Source organism: Nicotiana tabacum, chromosome 23 (assembly GCF_000715075.1).
Source record: "Nicotiana tabacum cultivar K326 chromosome 23, ASM71507v2, whole genome shotgun sequence".
NCBI lineage: Eukaryota > Viridiplantae > Streptophyta > Magnoliopsida > Solanales > Solanaceae > Nicotiana > Nicotiana tabacum.
In genome coordinates this window covers 20,561,596-20,577,935 of record NC_134102.1, presented here as the reverse complement: position 1 = coordinate 20,577,935, position 16,340 = coordinate 20,561,596, and the positions used below count along the sequence as shown (strand labels likewise).

Sequence of the window (16,340 nt, the reverse complement as noted above, 5' to 3'; positions counted from 1 at the left end):
TTATGTATATTTTTTGTATATTTTATATGTGTTAATTCAATATATATTTTTTTTATATACGCTTTGTATATATTAACGTATATTATTATCGAAGTAAGATCTTTATGTTAAGAAATGAAGAAAGAAGGAAGAGAAAAACTTAAGAAAGATAAGTAAAAAGAAAATGAATGGAACAAATTTGAAAAATATATTGGTTTCGGCAGAAAATAAAATTAAGAAGATGAAGAAAAGAAGGAAAGCTAATAGATAAAGAGAAAAAAAAAAGGCATGATTTTTGTACAAAGAATTGTTGACTTTCCATTCAAATTGCTTATGTTTAGAGATTAATAATTAATATTTCTATTTTAATATAACTGTGTGCTACAAATATAAATATTTTCCTGCCACAATTGTAATATTGGATTTCATGCTACGAATTTGTTATATTTCTTTTAAATTGTGATATTTATGTAAAGTTCCCAACTTTAATTGTGCATCGGCCCGTGTCTGCTGGGGCTAGCTTCAATGCCAGCATATATGTATCGATCAGCAATATATATATACACACACAAAATCAAACTTCTCTATAACAACCTCATTTGCTCAGGATTTTTCTAGTTGTTTTATAGCGAAGTGTTGTATAGAGAAAATATATTATAACATATCATGAAAATTGATTCCATAAAAAATTTGGCCTTTATAGTGAATGGTTGTTATATAGCAATGTTGGTATATATATATATGGACACGGAAAAGTGGATTAGTGGAGAAAAGTAAACAAGTTAGTATATATGAGTATTATTTTTGTCGAATTAAATTTGAAAACCTACAAGCTAATTAATCTTTTACTAAACAAAAAGTCAAGATCGTTAGGCTGTTACTTTTGCACAGATCTGGTGGCTAATTACTATCATGCCCCGGTGTTTAATACTCCGTCCCAAAAAAAATGATACTTTTCTAAGTTCAAGAGTTAAACTTTATAACTTTCACCATGAATTTGGTCATAAAGTCTTTACTTTTTTAAAATATAAGTTATATATTTAGAAATTACATAAAAAGTATCATAAGTCACAATAATTAATAATTTAAAATATTTAATAGGTACATGAAAATATCGATGTAAAAAAATAACTCATTTCACTCTCAAAATCCGAAAAATATCATCCTTTAATTTTTGGGACGAAGAGAGTAGCTATTATTGGTTTGATTTAAACACTGAATCCAAATAAATTTTTACAAGGCATGGATTATAGAAAAATATAAGGAATAATATAATAAAATACTTGGCCATACGTCTATACCACACTATCTTTTAAGCTGTCTAGTTTTAACTAAAACGTATTTTACTCTCGAAAAATTTTGATGCTTAACGAACACTAAAATAAGTAAAAGTAAATGCTTAAAAGCTGGTTTGATGATCCAAACATCGGCCATTGTTTGACTGTTCGAAGATTTGTCTTTGTCTACCTTGAAATAAGACTTGGAATAATGTAATAGAATATGATAGATCTACAAAATATGCAGAACAAAATAAAACATCAAATGAACTCGAATAGGAAAGTTTAACCCAAAAACAAAACGTACAGAAGATTCCATTAAGAAAAGAAATAGCCAAATAGGACAAAGATCCAACTCAAAACACCATTTTCAACTTTGTAAACTGGTTGGAAATTTTGCACTACGACTTGTGTTTTAAGTCCGAAAGGTGATTTAAGTCAAAAGGAGAAAACAAGTGAGACATTAGGACGTAGATATAGATTTGGTTGAAGCTTGAAAAAAGAATTTTTGGAGTTGTGTTTGAAAAATAACTTTTGAAAGTTGAAGTTGTATTTGAACTTGAATTTTATTAGAAAAATTGTCCTAAACCAGTCTTGAAGAACTTAAAAGAATTGATTCCATAAACAAATGATTTTTTTAATATCTAAATTTTGTGACCAAACGGGAGCTAGAAATGTACACGTAATAGACTTGTACAGAAGTATTCCATTGACTTGATTAAAATCTTGAGCGTTGAACTCAGAGTTGGTTTTGTAGACAAGAATTTTTTTTCTTAAAAATATTTAAATCATAAAAGGAAAGAGAAGAAAAATGGGGAAACAACACAGCCACTCAAGAAACTAAAGTAGTAAAATATAAATTTTGACATTACAGATAATATAGGAGAAAATTTGGACCACTTCTCGTGGAAAATTATAATTGCGAATCTTTTGGTTTGTCAAAAGGTTCCACATTTCATCCTATTTTTCCCACATTGAAGGTTGGTTCCATTATTAAAGTCGCATTATGACAATATGGACCAAAAAGGAGGCTAATAGCGTAGCTTCTCAAGAGGCCAAAAGTGTTTATTTTTTTAATCAAAAGCACTTTTTTTTTAATTTGAGTTGTTTGATCAAGTTTTTTTTGGGGAAAAAAAGTGTTTTTGCGAAGAAACAGAAGCAGAAAAAAGTAGTTTCTTCCCAAAAGCAGAAGCAGAAACAGTTTTGACTTTTCTTCTTACCTACAATACCCTTAACAAAATATAGTATATACCAAAATAACCGTTAAACCTTATACTTAGGATATTAATGTATAAGTATTTCTTCTTATTTTTAGGATAGATTTCTAATATATAGTGACTTTAGGGGTGAATGTTTTTATATTTGTTGAGTAATTTTAATATATTTAACTTATATTAAAAGAATTAAGTACTTTTTAATTTTATTTTCATATTTTACTCATATTAAAAAAAAAAGATTTAATTATTGCATGTAATAACAAATTTTTGAGATTATTTATTTACTTATAATATTAATTATTAAGTAAATCTATTCATGTCCTTATTCGTAATTTGATACTTAAAAGTACATTCTGAAAAATTTGATCAAACATAAATTATTATTCAAAAGTGTTTTTCAGAGTGATAAGCCAAACACAAAGTGGTTCTCTCCAAAAATACTTTTTTCAAAAATACTTTTTTAAAAAAATACTTCTCAAAATAAGTTGATTTCTCTATCTTAACCAAACAGGCTATAAATTTCAATTTTAATAGGTTTCAGTATTTAGAGGCCGATTTGGTGGGATGGTTGAGATTTGACCTTCATTCTTTAATTTTCATTGAGCCCTGAAAATAAAGAATTTTTTCAAGTAAAGTGATCATCTTTTTATTTCTCTTAGCAATTGATGAATCTATTATACTACACTCTAAACATCCTATTTAAGCAAACTGAAAACTTTATGAGAGAAGGTTAGATTATAATTTAAAATTTTGTGAGGTATTACAACGTTAGGCCAAATTCTAATATTCTTGAGCAAACTGATTGTCCGGAAGAGATAATTTGTCAAGGTTTATACTTTTTAACTTTTTAAAATAGGAATAAAATCTAAACAATAGCCTAAAAAGGGGATATTTGTGTAAATCAGCTGAATTCGTATTAATTGGAGCAGTGAGCTACGGTTATTAAATGGCTAAAAAAAAACAGGAATATAATTAAAGGTAATGTTTTGTCTTAGACAGCTAGTGGTTCATGTTGTGTCCATATCACTTTGTCGTGTACCGTGTCATTGTTACTGTTTATTGTTATTGATTTTCTTTTTATTTTCTGGTTCTTACATTGATGGTATTATCTTTCTGGCTTCTGTTGATGTTACTGATCTACTGTCTATTTTCGTCTTCTTGAGCCGAGTGTCTATCGGAAACAACTTCTCGACTCCTCCGGAGTATGGGTAAGGTCTGTCACAGACTCCATTTATGTGATTTTACTGGATTGTTGTTGTTGTTTTAATTAAAGGTAATGTTTCTACCAAATACTTTTGAAAAACAAATAAAAAGTTATAGAAAAGTTGATGAGGTTTGTCCATGTGTGGATCTTGGTTTTCTTCATATTTTGCATTTGTATGCATGGCTAGTAAAAGTCAAAAAGAGAGGAAATACCACGTTTAATGACTTTTTTCAGTCTTCAAAAATCAAAACCATTGAACTCTCTATTGAAGCTAAGGAATAGGAACTTTCTACTTGATTAATTTCCTTGAATAAATTAGTCGAAGATTCTTTCATAACTTGACTGCTCGCTCACCTTGATTATTCTTTTCTACCTTTTGTAAAATACCGTGTAACTTCTCTGATAATTTCAATTTGCCTTTCTAAAACTTTTGTTAAATCATTTTCCCCTTTAAATTTTTGCGTTAAAAATAAACTCTTGTACTTATCTCAAGTTTTAGTTATTGACACGGATTTGCAGAGTAATTGTTAATATATAAGTCTAACTCAGGTAGTTATGCTCTTATCCTGGACTTGTAAATCAAATAATGATATCTTTTTTGTAGTAACCAATTTGACCTATAATTAATTTGTGTTTAAGTCCTTAATCTTCTGGACTTGAACCAATTGGTAAATGTAATAATTGGCCACACAAAATGTTGGTAATAAACTTAATGTATGTAGTTGTTTTTGTTGGCCTTTGCATGGTCAGTCATTCATGCATTTCATACTTAGTCTTATCAACTGAAATTAGTAATTCTCTAGCAGCATTGATTTCTTTGTAATCATTTGACTGTACATTTTGATTTTAGATATTGCAATGTAAAGTTTGCGTGCAATTCAATTTGGTCCGGCCATTCCTTGGACTTCGCGCATAGCGGGAGATTAGTGCACGTGACTGTCCTTTCGTATTGACATGATATCTGCTGGGAGAAGAGAGAATAATAGTGGAAACAAAGCCATTACATAAACCTTGTATACAAAATGACTAGAAAATGGAAAGGGTAGATTAGATTTTTGAAAATTTTAACTATTTTTTGCAGAAACTACTGGTACTGCTAATAGAGTTTTCATCATACCTGCTTTTAGGGAGGAAAAAGAAAAAGGTGGCAACATAATGAAATCTATTAAATAATATAAGTTCACGAGTAAGTGACTCTTTATCTAAGAATACAGATACTATCACTGGCTACCTGGTAATGTGTATTCCAGTCACACACACTCCAGAGAAACGGCAGCCCTATGCACAAGGCATCCCGCGTTCGCGCAGGATCCGGGAAAGGGCCGCACCCAAAGGAGTGATGTAGACAGTCTACATTAGTGGTTACTTCCAAGGCTCGAACCCGTGACCTATAGGTCATACGGAGACACACTCCAAAGAAACGTAAAGCAAAAAGAAGAAAAGGAACACAGGGAAGAAAAGGTTGAACCAATAAATCTGATTACTAGCAATTACCAAAACATTACAACTTCCAGATGTCTACCTAATGAAAATGTACAGATTTCTGGCAGTTACATTTAGAGAAAATTCATAACATCGAAATAGTGATGCATGAATTCTCAACTATGTAGAATATACATTAGTAGTAGACACTGTTATTTAAATTTAACATTAAACCCTTTGGAATTGGCTCTTCTTAGCGAGCCTCTAACACTTTGTTCGTCCTTGTCAATTGATACAGGGGAATCAGGCTTAGAAGAGGATGCATTCCAAGAATCCATGTTAGAAGAGGGACATTTCAGAATCCCTTTGAAAGGCTTTTTCTTTAGACAAACGGCTTCCTTCTTCAAATCATCATATGCATTAACCTCTTCGCCTTTGGCAGTTTCCTTCTTCTCATCATTATTTGTTGTAATCTCTTTAGCTTTGTCGTAAACGGAACCATTACCTAATTTATCCTCACTAACTTTGGCTCGGACAAAGTCATCACCATAGTCCACTTCACCACCTCGTACACGAGGAGAAAGATCGTCTAAGTAAACCTCACTACATTTTACTTGGACGCGATCATCAGCAGTGGCACGTTCGTTACCACCCCAAAGACAGCCAAGATCATCACAGAAGGTATCTTCTATAACTTTGGCATGAATTAAGTCATAACCAATGGAAACTTCTTCGTGTTCAGGTGCAGCATGAATTATGTCGACAAGAAGATTTTCATCATCTGCTGTCTGAACAAGATTATCTGTTCCTGTTTGCACAGGGTGAAACTTGTCTCCCTTTTTCCCTTTAGGCAATTTAAACCATCCTTCTGTCAATAAAGGCAGAGACAGATTTTTCAGAAATGAGGATTTCTTTGGAGCTTCTGCCAATTTTTTCTTGTCCTTTGTGATGAACAATGACATGGCGATCACGCTGGATATGAAAAGTTGACAGATGGCACATTTGATCTGCTCGTGTCTCTCAAAAGATGAAGCCTGTGTTAGGCCAATCATTCTCTTGATCCCAAGTACTTTACGCGCCAGATCTCCTAGTTCATATCTCTTGTACTTTGGGTCATTGAAAAACTTGGTAGCCAGGTAACCTATGTCAACTTTATCTTTAGTCAAGCCTAATTCTTCAAATGGGAACAAATCTTTCTTTTCTGGTATTGCAAAACCAACGAAACGGATTCTCTTGTCCGTAAGAAATTTGAGAACAGGATCAGGTAGCTGTTCACCAGAATGAAACCTGAGAATCAGACAACCGACTCCAAAACACAAGAGAACCAGGATTATTTTGGGATCGCGAGGGTGGCGCATGACATCAAGGCCAACAACAGGTGGTTGTGCCCAAATCTTGCCTTCTGGGAAAAGAATATCAGCTGTGAATAAGGATTCAAACTCTTTCGCCTTAAAGGTTATACCTTCTAGTTTAACCTCAAATCTATTGGTTTTCAAGTATACAATTCCTGCCATATCTTGGTTCAATGAGATGACACTACACTTAAGTGGCATTAGCTGATGGAAACAAGAGTAGAGATGAATCTTTCCCGAAGGATGGAGGAAAAAGGAAAATTCTTGAAATGAAATGATTTGCCCTAATGTTGTGCAAGGCAATGAGTGATGAAAATTAGCAAGTTGGTACAACAAATTGTCAGTCAATGGTATCCAAAATCACAAAATAAAAGGGAGAAAAATGAGGGGGACTAATGGTTCTTGCGAATCAGACCTGTAACTTGGATGGTGCTGCATAAAGTTATACTGTCATTTGAGAGGTTTATGTTTGTCAGTTTTGGACATTTTACATCCACAAAAAGTTGAAACTTCACCACAGCAGTGATCTGGAATAGGAAAATTTTCAGACATACATTTGTTCCACCAAAATAGAAGATTAGTAAACCTGAGTTTCAAGGATTTCCACATTCAACGAGTGTAAAAATTGGTCATTTACCATAATGTGTACTTGTCTTCTAATTAACATCATACACCACCAACTTACGTTTAATGGTCTTGTAAACTTAAAAGAACAAGAAGATATACAAAGAGCAAATTGAACTAACATTTGCATACTGTGATAATCAAGAGTTTAGGAACTCTGGTTTTTCAGAAGAAACGTCATACTTAGTTTATATTTGGGAAAAATAAAATTAGTAAGATTCAAGGTTAAATCAAAGGCTGCAACTAAATTAATATTTTCCTAAATTACTCTTCCCAATCAGCATAAAACTGTAGTATTTGTCACATAGAAGCACCCAATACCTCATTAAAATTGAAATAAAAAAACTCATAATCAACATATTGTTGAGGTTTTAATTTTTAAGATGAAATAGTCTTAAAATGAGAGTGAATGGGAAATGGAGGGAAAATGAAATTTTGAGTAAAATTTTTAAGTTTCCCCCTCTTGACAATGAGACATTGTCCCATATTGGAAGAGGAAAAGATTTTTGGTGGGTATATATATAATTGCTCTTCTTGTAGCTCTTAAAGAGTTAAGAAGAAAGCAAGCCTCGCGCCGTCGTCGTCGTCGCTCGCTCGGCTACGGCTACGGATATTGATTAATATTTTGGACCAAATTTATTTGTATTGACCATTTGGCAGCCGCCTAATGCTCTTCCCACCATGAATGTGCTTGCTCCACAAACAAGCTAATGCTTGCTCCACCATGGAGGGTGGACGTTTGGTCTTCTTCAACACTGGCTGCTATATATATGTGCAGCAGATGTTGAAGAAAGACACTCAACACACAAACTGAAATCCTGAAATCGCTCAACAGATTTGGCTATACATTGCACTCCTTCCTCTCAGCATTTCCATACGATTTTCTGAGTTTCTACTCCTTCGTTCTGCATTGTTTTAACTTCAAACAAAGCAATTGTAAGTGTGATTTGCTACCGAACTTTTTGTTCGCTGAAACACTGGGGTTTGAAGTACCGCTACACCAGTGTGTGATTCGTTCTATCCTGGGAGGAAATAATCCATTACCTTGGGTACTAGGAGGGGATTAAATTCCTTAAGGAAACACTGTGAATTCAGTGGGCTCGAATTAATTATTGTTTCATTACGCTAACTTATATTTTGCAGAATTATTATTTATAAATACAGCAATATTGGAGGGAATAACAATCTTAAGGAATTTAATATTTATTTCTGTATTTGTGTTATTCTTATTATTCTGCAAACTAAAACCTTTGTGGTTTTGTGTACTCCCGTTTTGGAGAGTAAAGCCTTCGTGGCGTTTTGTTGGAAGATTAAAATCTACGTGATTTTTACTCCAGTTTTAAAACGTTTATTAAACGTTTGTTTGTGTCATTCTTTTACAGAAAAATGACGACTGAAAGCGAAAACCAAGCTGTTCCGATGGTGACTGCCAACGCATCGACAAGCCGAACACCGGCGTTGGCACCGGCAGAAAAACCCGGAAAGTTTTCCGGGATTGATTTCAAGCGCTGGCAGCAGAAGATGTTCTTCTACTTAACTACGTTATGTCTACAGAAGTTCATCAAGGAAGATGTTCCTGATCTGCCAGATAAAACTCCAGAGAATGAACGCTTTTTCGTGATTGAAGCGTGGAAGCATTCTGATTTTTTATGCAAGAATTATATTCTTAGCGGACTGGATGATAATCTGTATAATGTATACAGTAGCGTGGAGACGTCAAAAGAATTGTGGAATGCGCTTGAAAAGAAATATAAAACTGAAGATGCCGGGATGAAGAAATTCGTTGCCGCAAAATTTTTGGACTACAAAATGGTAGATAGCAAGTCTGTTATTACCCAAGTCCAGGAATTGCAAGTGATTATTCATGATCTACTTGCTGAAGGTCTTGTCATCAACGAAGCATTCCAAGTAGCAGCAATGATTGAGAAGTTGCCTCCGTTGTGGAAGGACTTCAAAAATTATTTGAAACACAAACGAAAGGAAATGTCCCTTGAAGATCTCATTGTTCGGTTGAGAATCGAAGAGGACAATAAAGCTGCTGAAAGGAGAGGTCGTGGAAATTCAACAATAATGGGAGCAAATATTGTTGAAGCTAACAAAAAGAGGAAGAAGGCTTCTGGTCCGAAATACAACCCAAGCAAGAAGCGGTTCAGTGGAAACTGCTACAACTGTGGAAAAACCGGACACAAATCTACGGAGTGTCGTGCTCCGAAGAAAGACAAGAAAAGGGGTCAAGCAAACATGGTAGTAAACCATGATGATGTTGATAACTTGTGTGCCATGCTTTCTGAATGTAACTTGGTGGGAAATCCTAAACTGTGGTGGTTTGATTCAGGAGCCACTCGCCATGTTTGTGCAGTTAGAGAAGCTTTTGCTACTTATGCTCCTGCTGGACCCGGAGAGACAGTTTATATGGGAAATACTTCAACAGCAAAAGTTGAAGGATATGGGAAGATATTTCTGAAAATGACTTCTGGCAAGGTCATGACTTTGAACAATGTCCTTCATGTTCCCGAAATGAGAAAGAATTTAGTCTCTACTGGACTTCTTGTTAAGCACGGTTTTAAGTGCGTTTTTGTGTCCAACAAGGTTGTCATTAGTAAGAATGAAATATTTGTAGGAAAAGGTTACCTCACCGAGGGCCTTTTCAATCTGAATGTAATGGTTGTGGAAAACAATAATAATATTTCAGCTTCTTCTTACTTACTTGAGTCAAATGATTTATGGCATGTACGTTTGGGTCATGTCAATTATAAAACCTTGCGAAAAATGATTAACTTGGAAGTACTGCCCAAGTTTGAATGCGAAAAATCAAAATGTCAAACATGTGTGGAATCTAAGTATGTTAAACATCCTTATAAGTCAGTTGAAAGGAATTCAAATCCTTTAGACTTAATTCACACAGATATTTGTGATATGAAGTCAATACCATCTCGCGGTGGAAAGAAGTATTTCATAACTTTTATTGACGATGGTACTCGATATTGCTATGTTTACTTACTGAATAGTAAAGATGAAGCAATAGACGCATTCAGGCAATACAAAAATGAAGTTGAAACGCAACTTAACAAGAAAGTAAAAATGATAAGAAGTGATAGGGGTGGTGAATATGAATCTCCTTTTGAAGAAATATGTTTAGAATATGGAATTATTCATCAAACAACAGCCCCTTACACGCCCCAATCTAATGGGATTGCGGAAAGAAAGAATCGCACATTAAAGGAGATGATGAATGCGTTGTTGATAAGTTCTGGTTTGCCACAGAACTTGTGGGGGGAAACCATTCTTACGGCTAATCGAATACTAAATCGAGTGCCCCATAGCAAAACACAATCCATTCTATATGAAAAATGGAAAGGAAGGAAGCTCAACTTGAATTACTTTAAAGTGTGGGGGTGTTTGGCAAAAGTGCAAGTTCCTAAACCCAAAAGGGTAAAGATAGGACCGAAAACCGTTGATTGTATTTTCATAGGATATGCGACAAATAGTAAAGCATATTTCTGGTTCATAAATCAGAAAATCCCGACATTCATAATAATACGGTTATAGAATCAGATAATGCTGAGTTTTTTGAAAATATATATCTGTATAAAAAGGAATTTGAGTCGTTTGGTGAAGGATCTAAATGACCTCGGGAAGAAACAAAAGAAAGTACATGTAATCAGGAGGATCCAAGACGTAGTAAACATCAAAGAACGTCTACTTTATTTGGACCAGATTTTGTGACTTTCTTATTGGAGAATGAGCCTCAAACATTTAAAGAAGCTATGACTTCTTCGGAATCATTATTTTGGAAAGAGGCAGTCAATAGTGAAATAGAATCCATGTTGAACAACCATACATGGGAATTGGTTGATCTTCCTCCTGGAAATAAACCTTTAGGTTCTAAATGGATTTTTAAGAGAAAAATCAAAGATGATGGCACTATTGATAAATTCAAGGCAAGGCTCGTAGTCAAAGGGTATAGACAACGAGAAGGTCTAGACTACTTTGATACATACTCTCCAGTTACAAGAATTACGTCCATACGGATGTTAGTAGCATTAGCTGCAGTGTATGGTCTTGAAATTCATCAAATGGATGTTAAGACGGCCTTCTTAAATGGAGAGTTGGAGGAAGAAATTTACATGGAACAACCTGAAGGGTTTGTGGTTCCAGGTAAAGAAAAGAAGGTATGTAGAATTGTTAAGTCTCTTTACGGACTAAAACAAGCACCCAAATAATGGCATGCGAAATTTGACCAAACAATGTTGTCAAATGGTTTTAAGATAAATGAATGTGATAAATGTGTGTACATTAAAAATGTTCCAAATCACATAGTCATTGTTTGCCTATATGTGGATGATATGCTGATAATGAGTAATGACGTTGCCAACATAAATGCTACTAAGTGTATGCTCAATAGCAAGTTTGATATGAAAGACTTGGGAGTTGCTGATTTAATTCTGGAAATTAAGATTCATAAGACTCCTCAAGATCTGGCATTGTCACAATCTCATTATATTAAGACAGTACTTGAAAAATTCAAGCACTTGGGCTTTAAAGTTGCAAAGACTCTAATTGACGTGAATCTTGCATTAGCAAAGAACAAAGGCCAAAGCATATCACAATTGGATTATGCTCGTGTGTTGGGATGCTTAATGTATATCATGAATTGTACACGACCAGATATAGCTTGTGCTATAAGTAAACTGAGTCGATATACGAGCAATCCAGGCCAATCTCATTGGATGGCAATGAAACGAGTTTTGGGATATTTAGAATATACCCAGAACTTTGAATTGCACTACAGTAAATTCCCTGCGGTAATTGAGGGATACTGTGATGCAAATTGGATCACCGGTTCAACTGATTCTAAGTCCACAAGTGGATATGTATTCACTATTGGTGGAGGAGCGGTATCTTGAAAGTCGTCCAAACAAACATGTATTGCCCGCTCTACAATGGAGGCTGAATTCATAGCCTTAGATAAAGCCGGTGAAGAAGCTGAATGGCTCCGGAATTTCTTGGAAGATATTCCATTTTGGCCCAAACCGTTGGCACCAATATGCATACATTGTGATAGTCAAGCGGCAATTGGAAGGGCTGGGAGCGTTATGTATAACGGTAAATCTCGTCATATACGACGAAGACATAAAACCATTAGGCAATTACTCTCTAGAGGAATTATCACGATTGACTATGTAAAGTCAAGTGATAATGTGTCGGATCCACTTACAAAAGGCCTAACTAGAGAGGTAGTTGAGAAATCATCAAGGGGAATGGGGCTATGGCCGAGAACAAGTCATTGTGGCGGTAACTCTACCTAGAAGACTGGAGATCCCAAGATCTAGGTTCAAGGAGATCAAACAAAGTCATTAATGACGGTTCAACATTGTCAAATAAAATTTTAGTCCGTTCTCGTGATGAGACAATGTTCAGTACCAAGGATAAAGCATTAAAGTTTTTTAATGATTTCTAAATTTGATACGGGGTATATCAAATAGTGTATCTACAGGATGACACGTTTAGGAATCACCTATGTAAGTGTAAAGTGTTAGCCGCTTCAAGGAGAACTTTGTAAGGCCAGTTCTCTACGCACTTATGAAACCAGGCGGTGTTCATGGCTGAAACGAACACAACAATGAGAACCAAAGACGGTTAAGGGTTGATTGTGTGACTTATGGTTGTCTAGGTATACACCAAAGATCGACGGTTCAAAGATATCAAATCTACCGATTGACCGAGTATATCCGACATAAGTTTACTACGGAAAGTTCAAAGGGAAACCTACTTATCCAGATGCGATTAATCCTTGCTTGTAAATCACACAGTTTTTTCATGCATACTTCCGTGATATAGCCATTCCCCATTCATGTGGGGGATTGTTGAGGTTTTAATTTTTAAGATGAAATAGTCTTAAAATGAGGATAAATGGAAAATGGAGGGAAAATGAAATTTTGAGTAAAATTTTAACTTTTTCCCTCTTGACAATGAGACATTGTCCCCATATTGGAAGAGGAAAAGATTTTTGGTGGGTATATATATAATTGCTCTTCTTGTAGCTCTTAAAGAGTTAAGAAGAAAGCAAGCCTCGCGCCGTCGTTGTAGTCGCTCGCTCGGCTCGGCTTCGGCTACGGCTACGGCTACGGCTTCGGATTTGGATTTGGATTTGGTCAAATGATCGATTGATTGATTAATTTTTTGGACCAAATTTATTTGTTAATAGTAAATATTAACGTAAGATTATCCGCATTTGTAACAGATATTTTTCAATCCGTGTATTGACCATTTGGCAGCCGCCTAATGCTCTTCCCACCATGAATGTGCTTGCTCCACAAACATGAATGTGCTTGCTCCACAAACAAGCTAATGCTTGCTCCACCATGGAGGGTGGACGTTTGGTCTTCTTCAACACTGGCTGCTATATATATGTGCAGCAGATGTTGAAGAAAGACACTCAACACACAAACTGAAATCCTGAAATCGCTCAACAAATTTGGCTATACATTGCACTCCTTCCTCTCAGCATTTTCATACGATTTTCTGAGTTTCAACTCCTTCGTTCTGCATTGTTTTAACTTCAAATAAAGCAATTGTAAGTGTGATATGCTACCGAACTTTGTGTTCGCTGAAACACTGGGGTTTGAAGTACCGCTACACTAATGTATGATTCGTTCTATCCTGGGAGGAAATAATCCATTACCTTGGGTACTAGGAGGGGATTAAATTCCTTAAGGAAACACTGTGAATTCAGTGGGCTCGAATTAATTATTGTTTCATTACGCTAACTTATAAGATACACACAGAAGGGGGGGATAAAATTGAAAAAACACGGTATATATATACACACAATTGAAAAGGGCAATGTATAAACGAGAGAAATATATAAAATTGAAAAAGGCAATGTATAAACGAGATATATAAAATTGAAAAGGGCAATGTATAAACGAGAGAGAAATATATAAAATTGAAAAGGGCAATGTATAAACGAGAGAGAAATATATATAATTGAAATTAGCAATGTATAAACGAGAGAGAGAGAGAGAGTTGAAAAGAGGCAATGTATAAACGAGAGAGATATAGAGATAAAATTGAAAAAGCAATGTGAAAACGAGAGAGATAAAGTTGAAAAGGCATTGTATAAACGAGAGAGGGGGAGAGGGGGAGAGGGAGAAAGCGAGATATAATTTGAATAAAATAGTACTGAGATTTCATTAAAATGCACTTGATTCAACTACATAGCCAGAACTGAGAAAGTTCTACACCAAAACACAAAAGGCTCAAAACCCTAAACAAACAACCCACTATATACCCAAAAACTAACAAAAACCCACCAGAGCAATCCCAATTTAAGCTCTCTCACCCCTAATTCTTCTGGCAAGCTGAATGTCTTTTGGCATAATGGTAACTCTCTTAGCGTGGATAGCACAAAGGTTAGTATCCTCGAACAAACCAACAAGATAAGCTTCAGCCGCCTCTTGAAGCGCCGCAACAGCAGAGCTCTGGAACCTCAGATCGGTCTTAAAATCCTGAGCTATCTCACGAACCAAACGCTGAAATGGAAGTTTTCGGATTAGGAGCTCAGTCGATTTCTGGTACTTTCTAATTTCACGAAGTGCAACAGTTCCGGGCCTGAATCTGTGTGGCTTCTTCACTCCTCCGGTCGCCGGAGCCGATTTCCGAGCAGCTTTTGTAGCTAACTGCTTCCTTGGTGCTTTGCCACCAGTTGACTTACGTGCAGTTTGCTTGGTACGAGCCATTTCGAGAATTCAGAGAATTTGGGGAATTTAGGGTTTTCTGCTTTGAGATTTTGGATTACAGATTGAGTGTGGAATTTGAGTAGGTAGCGGGAGAGAATTTATAAGAGGGGGATTGAAAATTTTGAGCGGGAGGGAGGCCTTTGATCTGTTGGAAATGTAAGTGTCGCGGATCGATGACGTGGAAGATAGGGAGGTGATCGTGGGCGTTGGATTTGAATGAGGATGGTGTTTAATCAACGGTTCCGGTTGATTTGAAGGGGGTGCGAGTAGCGGATCGATGACGTGGTACGTATTGTGCTTCTTTTTCAATCGGACGGTTTAGATTGATCTAAGAAGAGATTTCTGGATCGATGACGTGGAAGGATCATCTGATCTACTATGTTTTACACAAAGCAAAAGGCAGTAAATAGAGGAGTAAAAACCATTTTGAAATAGATTTTGGCTATTTTTTTTAAAAAAAAAATTAAAAATATTATTTGTTTATGAAATATGATCATGTTTAGGATAGTTTTGAGTGAAAATATTTCGTTGACTCATATAACTTTTAACTTTTTTTCAAATAAAATACATGATCAAACAACAACTTCAACTTTCAACGCCAGCGTAGTATCTTCAACGTAATGTAACATTATGCATAATAATGTTATATGAGTCTAAACGCCAGCGTAGTATCTTCAACGTAATGTAATATCTAATTTGGAAAAAGGTTGGGTACCTAGATAATTTAAGGGAAAGATCGATTAAAAATATATAATAACTCGTGTTAAAATTCTTATTCTGAAATATCTCTAACCTTTAAACTTTGGTGGTGCACAACATATATATCTCATTTGTTCATATCTTCTTTTAATATTCACTCGCATTTACCAATTAAGTGAAAAGCATCTTCGTTTTGGACTAATCAAGTGAAAAACATCACCATTAATTACATCATTTAATCAATCATAGTCAAGTGAGAAAAATTTATATACAAGTATATATTATGTATTTTATAATTTAATGTAAACATTCCATACATAAGTAAAAAGAACCTATAAAGAAATGAGGGCTTTTATTGTGCCGTCATTTCAAATCTATGGCTGATTTCATTACTTATTAATTGTACGCATAGAATATTTACAACAAATCAATAGATGTATGTAGCAGCGGAGCCACTTTATGTTAAGTGGTGTTAATTGCCATCCCTTCGCCGAAAATATATAATGTTTAGCAAGGTCAAAATTTTTATTTTATGTATACAAGTATGTTGAATCTCTCTTTTCTTGTGTGTGTTTACTTATTATATTTTGATTCAAAGTTCAATTTTGTGATATTTTTCTCAAAAGCGGATCCAGAATTTCAAGAGGATGAGTGCACTGTTGTAAAGAGGTGCATCTTGAATTTACATTTGACGGGTTTAACTTTAGTCTCTTACCATGAACCCACTACACTTTTGAAATTATAAGTTCAAAATTATATTCTTTTTGAAATTTTAGTAATTTTCACATATATTTATACTTCATGCTGAAAACAAGACCGTTCGG

The 16,340-nt window shown here is 34.9% G+C and overlaps 1 protein-coding gene across 1 annotated transcript; it reads right to left on the bottom strand.

Moving 5' to 3' along the window:
- Positions 1–14,244: 14,244 nt before the first annotated feature.
- LOC107759185 (histone H3.2) lies at positions 14,245–14,902 on the bottom strand. Its single transcript, XM_016577067.2, has one exon. The coding sequence runs from the start codon at positions 14,815–14,817 to the stop codon at positions 14,407–14,409; it is 411 nt and encodes a 136-aa protein (XP_016432553.1). The 5' UTR covers positions 14,818–14,902; the 3' UTR covers positions 14,245–14,406.
- Positions 14,903–16,340: the final 1,438 nt, after the last annotated feature.

Bases quoted from the DNA above. Each gene is read 5' to 3' on its own strand.
- LOC107759185 (XM_016577067.2), bottom strand. From the start codon at position 14,817: ATGGCTCGTACCAAGCAAACTGCACGTAAGTCAACTGGTGGCAAAGCA.